The following is a 7,992-nucleotide window of genomic DNA, read 5'->3' as shown; positions in this document are numbered from 1 at the left end:
GCTGGTTCACCTATTCAAACAAAACTGGTTATACGTGTTTGTACGGCAGTGTAAACCAAACATGTATAGCCAACGTGTGCATGAGTGCATCAGCTGACAATCAGCTGAAGCTGCAAAATGATAATGACTAATGTTGCGTTTGGAAAGGGTTAAAAATGTTGATCATCTAACTACAAATAGAGAGTAAATCACAAACTCAATTTTGCTGGTTGCGAGTTGGCACACATTCCATTTATTAAGTATTTCTTACATGAACATGAACAGAACAAATTTATTTTTTTATGTTTCTACACTTGCCACGACGTTCACCCTCCAAATGCCCTTTTTCAGAATTAAATTTCCTGATCGCCGTCTTAATGAAAACGTGGCTAATGTCTAACGTCCTCACGAAAAACGTTTTGCACACCTGAATCCGTTTCGCATCGACTTCGAAAAAGTACGCATGGTTCAACGACCTCAAACCGTTCGATCGTCGATATTTCGGTATCACCATTTCGATGTGTCGTATGAGAAAGGCTCGCTTCTGGGTCAAATCGCAGATGCTCCAAAAATGTTTGAAAATTTCTTCGCGTTGTGAGTGCGTAATTTTGGTGGTGCACTTTATGCGACAAATACTGTTGCAAGGCTCTTTCAATTTCTTCTCGGGTTTTTCGATTCCCTTTGCTGTTATGTACCTTTGCCCGAAGTTACGCTGCGTCTTGGCCACATTCCGTTTCCATTTGTGTGGTTTTGCGACTGGCTTACGAACAGTTCTTTCGCCACGTTTGTTGTAGTAGTATTCGTATTCGCAGGACGACTGATCGCTTGAACGGAAACAGAGAAAGATTTTAATCGTGACAGCGAAAATTGTGAGAATTTATGCGAATGAAGGAAAGAAGTCGTAGCGTGTGAGAAGTTTCAACAGAGAACTGAGACTAAGAGGGGCAGATAATCAATCCAACTTGAATATTGAGCACTGGACCAGTGAAACACATTTTCGTTTTGAGCTCATTTATTCAAAGCATGGAAGCGCTTCTACAAGTGTTACGCTAAGCTGGTATTTTGTTGTATTTACCGCGTCTATCACCCACTATCAATTCACCTTTTAAGTTGCACTTTCTAAGCGCCGTTTTGATAGCCGTATTACTAATGCCCAACGTGTGCACAAAAAATGTCTTACAGACACGTATCCGGCCGTGATTTAACTGAAAATAGTACTCAATACTCAGCCTGCATCGCTTTTGTGACGGATTCTGTTGTTTCGGTGAACCGCGATGCATGCATCGAGCAATATATTGCCACTGCTTCTGAATACTGGCCAGATTGTAGTAATTGTTGAAAAGCTGTGTACGCTCTTCAGTCGAAATGTGAACGGAACATTTGTAAATGCATTGTTTACACGGCGGTCCCATGCATTTACCACTTCGAGCAACGCCATCACGGGACATGTAGCTTTCGCCTCGGTATTTCTTTATCGTTTCCAATGTTCTCAGTTCTGCGAGCGTTGGATTATGTAAATTTCTGGCAGAGAGAAATATGCAAATCGTTAGAAAAGTCACGCAAGGGTCCGACTTTCGTTAGTAAAATAGAGGCAAGTTTCATATGGTCGCAATTCAGATAGGCCTTGGGAGGGTGGCAAGTGGAACAGAGATGAAATAAGAGAAGCGACGAATCGACAAACAGCCAACTAAAACAAGAAAGACCAAATGAAAGCACCGAAAGTTTGCCAAATGATTCTTTAATTCTATCGACGCATCTGGGGAACACTTTTGCTTTTCCGTTTCTTCAAATGCCGTTCAATGGTCGGCCCTCCCTTGACGATATCGTGAATATTTTGAAAATAGTAATAAACGCGCCCCTTCGATATGTCGAGCGTGTCGACGAAAAACCTCTGACACACCTGCACTCGCCTCGAATGCTCACCATTTTCGCAAACATCGAAATAGTAAGTGAACGAAAACGATCGTTGCGAACGTTCGGCTTTGGTGCGTTTGCGGGCAGCTGTAACCCTTCGAACATTTTGCGCATAGAAGAGATCCTTTTCGTTGTCCGTCAATTTCCAAAACGATCTGTGAATATCGCTTCGTTGTGCCTCGTCGACATTGGACTGGCATTTCAGGTAGCACGAAATGGGACATGTAGCCGGCTTAACACTTCGGCCAGTTTTTTCGGTACCGTCGACAGCAATGTACGTTTCGCCCATTTGCCGAAATCGTTTGCGCAAATTCGATTGCCACAAATTTCGGTTGCAACCCCCGTCGCCATCGGAGTTGTTACTAATTTCTATTGAGCTGAAAATAAAGGCGGTTAGGGATCGTTTACTAATTACGCCTAAATTACGATAATCTTCAGCCCCACACGTCCACTGCATACACCAAAATGTATAGAGAAAATCGGAGCCTAAACACTTCGTGGACTTCCTAAGGAATTTGTGAATGGGACTTCAATCAGAAGGAGTTTCATTCTTTTCAATGGGCATTATGGGAAAATGACAGGAGTTCAGAAACCCAAGCGGAATAGTCACAGAAACCAAAACCAATGTCTAAGCTAACTTAATCAACGCAGATCCTCTGAGCAGAACAAAGGTTTGATCTCAATCAATTACATCAGGAAAATGGAAGTGCATATGACCGACGTGATCGCATCCACACAACAGCCAACAATCACCATTTCGCTTACCTATCTTCTGTATGTTTGTGCCTAATGTGCTTGGTGAGTCCTTTCGTGGTCAAATACTTCTTTGAACATAACGTGCATTTGTGTTCCAATGCATCCGGATGCGTTCGCATGTGGTCTCTCAGTCGATCAACAATTATTCCTGAAATTCGCATTTTCCCGAAATCAAAACCTTTTCGTTTCTAATGTACGGAAAAGGCCCATCCAACTTACCACACACTGTGCACATTTTCTGCTTCTTGGGGTAGTGATATTTGACTGTACTCTTCGGCACATCTATGTTTGACTGGGATTTCTCGGAATTGTTACAGTCAACAGGTACTATTGGCGTTGATGGTGTAATCAAAGGTATCGTTTTCGTTCGCTTAGTGGCAGACTTCTTTATCACATCTTTGTCGGTGCTTAAAAGCACAGGTTTTTCGTCATCGTCGATTTTGTCTTGGACATTCGTTTCAGTTTGCAAATTATCGCTAAGGTTATCCACCCAAACGGAATCACAGGATGAATCCGTTTCCATCTGTTCCTCTTTGAATTCATCTTTGATTTTATCGACAATGATGAGTTCCGGATATTCCTGTAGGGAGACGTTGAAAATTCGTTTTTCAGTAAACATATATCACTTGGTTGTTGTGACGGCAACAGTCTCCGGGTATGTACCAGTAGTCGGGAGACCTTTTGTTCATTCATTCAAACTTCAATGAAAGAACAATAGGCACTGGTACAATGTCAGGAGACCGGTGTACCCTATGTTTCGTTTAGTGTTCTTAGACCGACAATTTTGACTCCTCTTATCGACATGCACACACTTACCAAAGAATTGGGCGGTACATCGTCGTCTGTATCAAAATCATCGATCTCGTCAGTCTTCAGTAATTTAATGAGATATTCATTGGATTGTAAACACGTTTGTCGGAACTGATTGGACACGATCAACTGCCTTTCGCAATTGGAGCATATCCTTAAGGGCAGTTTTTCGGACGGATCGATCTGCGAAACAAATGATTGTCTGAATGCACAAATTCATCAGCATCAATGTGATCCCACCTCAATGCCAATACAAGCCGTGATAACTTCCGGTAAACTTTCTTTGAACTCTTTTAAGAAGCGACCGTAGAATCCAGGAATGTTAGCTTCGCTTATGTACAGAGGAAATAGATCTGTTTTATCGGATGCGTACACCAGACACAGGCGACAAATTTGATCGAAATCCTTTCGACGAATCCGTTCAGCCATAGCCAAACAAGATTAGGAAATTTTGTCACTTTTTCGTGTTTATTTTCAATGCAACTTGTTAGTTAATTAACTTAAAATGACAGAGAAATGGCACAAATGTCACCTTGTATTGATTTGTTTATTGGATCTTCTTTCATTGGAAGTAAACGCTGCACGGATTGGTCGAGCCCATATTGTCAGCGAAGAAGTATATTAACGGATTCAATTTTTAAAATTAATTTGTTCCGACCAGTTGTTTGCACACGTTTCAAGAGAGCTTTAAATTCAGTTGATAGCACGTTCCAAAACAGCTCGAAATTAGGAGGCCAAAAATATTGCAGTGTCCGCTTGTCAATTTCATTACACTGGCCTTCACTGGTCTACTGGCCACAGAACATTCTGTGTTCATGAATGGTGCACAGAATGTCTCAATGGTTTCTGATAGAGTTAAGTGTCCTGATCAAGAAAAGTTCGGGTGCCAGGCTGGAATCCCGGTCGTTTTCGCGAAAAGAGGGGAGGAATTTTGGGGTACAGTACTCCCGTTTTTTTCCTTTTTTGGTCAGATGGAACCAAGTTATTCGTATTTCGTTAACGAAAACGATAGAGAATTAAAGTTCCTACATTGCAGACCATTCATAATTTCAAGAATGGTCTGCTTCTGCTCAAAACTTACTTTACTATGTCGATTTCGTAGTCTTCAGTAAAAGCTTTTTATTTAGACATTACAACTCGTGCAGATGACATTGTCCTTATAGCAGTTGATCTGGATCAAGCACAAACAATGCTACAGCAGTTGAACGAAGAATCGAGCAAAGTGGGTTTAAAGATGAACCTAACGTAAACGATGGTCATGACGAACATCGACGACGACAGAGAAATTAAAATTGGAGACACAGTGATTGAAAGAGCCGATAGTTACGTATACCTTGGTCACAAGCTGAAATTGGGATTGGACAATCAAACTGCCGAAGTGAAGCGAAGAATTGGTCTAGGTTGGGCAGCATTCGGTAAACTCAGGCTAATCTTCAAGAGCAAGATTAATAACAGCTTGAAACGGAAAGTGTTCGATTCGTGTGTCCTCCCAGTCCTAACATATGGAGCGGAAACGTTGACATTAACGAAAGCATCAGAAAACAAGCTGAGGGTTGCTCAAAGGGCCATGGAACGAAGTATGTTGGGAATTTCGCTCAGAGACAAAATGACAAACGAATGGATCCGACAACAGACAAGAATCGTCGATGTTATGGAAAGGATAGCGTCTCTAAAGTGGAATTGGGCAGGTCATATTGCAAGAATGACGGATGAACGTTGGACAAAATCGATCATGAACTGGAGACCACCAACAACCCGACCTATGGGAAGACCAGAACGTTGGACGAATAGCATCAAGAGAGCAGTAGGAACAAATTAGCAGCAAGTGGCAACAGACCGTTCAATATGTAAGGAGGAAAGGGGAGGCCTACATGCAGCAGCATACAATGGCTGAAAAAGAAGAAGAAGAAGACAACTCGTTCAAATGACTATGGATCACACTATTTGTTATGCCTTAAACCACATTTTCCAACTTTTACTGACGTAAAACACATTTTGTTCATTAACTCAGTTAAAGAGGTCAAAATAGTATCGAGATTCGATCAAAACAAGTAAAAATATTTCCAATTTTTAAAATGTGATCACTGAACAATCTTTGTATAGACACCCTGTAGATCAGTTCTATATTCTAAGATATGATAGACCGTCAACATGCAATTATAAGACAAAAATCCCATCATAAAAATCTAATTGATTGGCAAAGATAAATAAAATAATTTTTCTGTCACGATACCACTTTGGAACACCCTGTCACAGGCAAAGTATATAAACACTGAAGGTAACGCAAATCCGCAAGAACACACGGACCCCTACTTTCGGGTGAATATAATTTTTATAATGTTGGACACAAGTCAAATTTACTTTGTTAGGTTGCAACACATGCCAAAACTCAATACTATACAACACACTTCCAACCAAGGTTCTGAAAGAACAGGTTAAGACACATCTGAGTTGATCACGAAGGCGGTGACACACAAATTTTGACAAATGGATGCTATTGAACATACTCAATACAGATTGTTCGAAATGTCAACCTGATAAAAACTATTTTTTTTCTTCAAGTTGACATTTCAAACAATCTGTGATGAGTATGTTCAATACATAGCATCTATTTGTCAAAATTTGTGTGTCAGCCGCCCTCGTGGGTGTCTTAACCTGTTCTTTCAGAACCTTGCTTCCAACTAGGGATGGGAGACGTTCAAAATTATCGATAATATCAATCGAAAGAAATTATCGATAATCGATTAATCATATCGTTATCGATAATTTAATAATTATCGATAAATATCAAAATATCGAAATTCGATAATTGTCAAAATATCGATATTTTGATATTTATCTGAAAATTCATGATAATATACCGATATATCGGAATATATCGATAAATATCGGATTTTCGGACCGAAACATCGATGTATCGAATTATCCAAGGTAAATATAGTGAGGAGGTAATGCCATATATAACCGAATAACCGAAGTTCGATACAAAAACCATTTCATCCCTACGATAAAAGTAAAAAATTGAATAGAAAGTCGGACCATCTGTTGTGAGATAGCGAAAATATTTTTGTGAAATACAAGTAAATCGTAGTCAACCATTTTAAAAAAAGATGTCATTGGCATCGAACTTATGTGCTAGGCCGCGGGTCTGAATGGCATTACATCCTCACTATATTTACCTTGGAATTATCGATATCTTGATAATTATCAAAATATCAATAATTATCGATTATCGATATTTTTTTTGATAATTTTCGATAAAAAAGTCGATAATTATCGATTATCGATAATTATCGATAATCAATTATCGATAATCATTATCATTATCACCCATGCCTACTTCCAACAACATTATCGCGCCAAACGTCACGGATGCAACATAACAAGTCTTATATTCACACAGAACTTGGGGTCCGCATTTTTTGCTATTCCTTGAGGATTTGCGTTACCTTCAGTATGTATATTTACCTTGGTCACAAGGTCCCTGTGACTTTTAACAGACAATATGCACCATAATTTGATGTAGCATCAAAATTGTAGAACATTTGGGTCTCAAAAATGTAAAAAAAAACAGTGAAAAAATGGATGTTTCAAATTAAATCTTGACTTTGGAAACGTTTCTGAATCACCCTGTGTTGTCCAAAAAATTAAGTTCCTGAATGTAGGAAATTTATTTCTCTATCGTTTTAGCTTTAGCTAACAAAATCATGAAATACTTGGGTCCACCTGACCAAAAAAGGTGAAAAACGGTAGTACTGTACCCAAAACTTCCTTCCCTCTTTTCTCGAAAACGATCAGAAACCGTTGAGACATTCTGCGCACCATTCATGGACACAGAATGTTCTGTGGCCCCTCGATTTTATTTATATGCACTTCTAAAATAATGAAATTTGCAAGCGGACACTGTCCTATTTTCGGCCTCTTAATTTTTTAAACAATATGTGTGCGGTTGCTAGAGAGCTGCCATGCATGTTTACGAACTTGTGCAAATAACCATCCTCACTAACAACACACACTTTGTGGCGTGTGGATATCCGTTATAAAGAACGTCAGATTTTTTTAACGCTAAATCCCACACGCAAACGCTAACGTTAAATCCGTATGGTAATGGCGAATGTCAGCGATAAAGGCAGATTTAAAAATGGACCGAAAATAATTACATGTTCACTACAGGACTCCAGTAAAGTAATCAGGCTCGTTGATCAATAGCCAGTGTGCCTAGAGTCAGCAAAACAGCCTGTTTTATGTGTTTTCACTTGTTTTCTTCAGTTTTCATCGGATAACTTCAGAAGAATCTGCTAAACATTGATGTCAATATGTCAAATGATAGATATTAACTAGACCAATCAGAAAATTTTAATTTTCGAAAATTGGGTTTTTGGATCAGTATCCAAGGATTTCCTTTTTGTGTGCAATTTTCTTACGTCAACCTTCAGATGTAATACTCGTTGTAAATAATTACAATTTGAGTGTCTAAAAGTCTTTCAATATTATAAAAGTTCCTGCTTTCCCGCACCTCCCCTGAGTAAAATT

General features: G+C 39.4%; 1 protein-coding gene across 3 annotated transcripts; it reads right to left on the bottom strand.

Moving 5' to 3' along the window:
* Window positions 1-206: 206 nt before the first annotated feature.
* Window positions 207-4,000, bottom strand: LOC119066576 (transcriptional repressor CTCFL-like). 3 transcript variants are annotated; one of them, XM_037169127.1, is made up of 5 exons: window positions 3,700-4,000; window positions 3,466-3,642; window positions 2,869-3,229; window positions 2,659-2,797; window positions 207-803 (listed from the first exon to the last, which is right to left on the bottom strand). In XM_037169127.1, the coding sequence occupies exons 1-5, from the start codon at window positions 3,886-3,888 to the stop codon at window positions 272-274; spliced, it is 1,398 nt and encodes a 465-aa protein (XP_037025022.1). In that variant the 5' UTR covers window positions 3,889-4,000; the 3' UTR covers window positions 207-271. The 3 variants fall into 3 exon arrangements, with proteins under 3 accessions (XP_037025022.1, XP_037025024.1, XP_037025021.1); XM_037169129.1 differs by lacking the exon at window positions 207-803 and adding an exon at window positions 974-1,500 and having other exon boundaries at window positions 3,700-3,998; XM_037169126.1 differs by lacking the exon at window positions 207-803 and adding an exon at window positions 1,546-2,270.
* Between the last annotated feature and the right edge of the window lie 3,992 nt (window positions 4,001-7,992).

Source organism: Bradysia coprophila, chromosome IV (genome assembly GCF_014529535.1).
Source record: "Bradysia coprophila strain Holo2 chromosome IV, BU_Bcop_v1, whole genome shotgun sequence".
In the NCBI taxonomy this organism is placed as follows: Eukaryota; Metazoa; Arthropoda; class Insecta; order Diptera; family Sciaridae; genus Bradysia; species Bradysia coprophila.
This window is presented reverse-complemented; position numbering and strand designations above follow the sequence as displayed.

What these genes read in the sequence shown, in the direction of transcription:
- LOC119066576 (XM_037169126.1), bottom strand. Translation starts at nt 3,888, where the DNA reads ATGGCTGAACGGATTCGTCGAAAGGATTTCGATCAAATTTGTCGCCTG. An exon ending in GAAAATGTGCACAGTGTGTG is followed by an intron (nt 2,798 to 2,868) that starts GTAAGTTGGATG and finishes TGCGAATTTCAG; the next exon opens with GAATAATTGTTGATCGACTG. An exon ending in CACAAACATACAGAAGATAG is followed by an intron (nt 2,271 to 2,658) that starts GTAAGCGAAATG and finishes CTTTATTTTCAG; the next exon opens with CTCAATAGAAATTAGTAACA.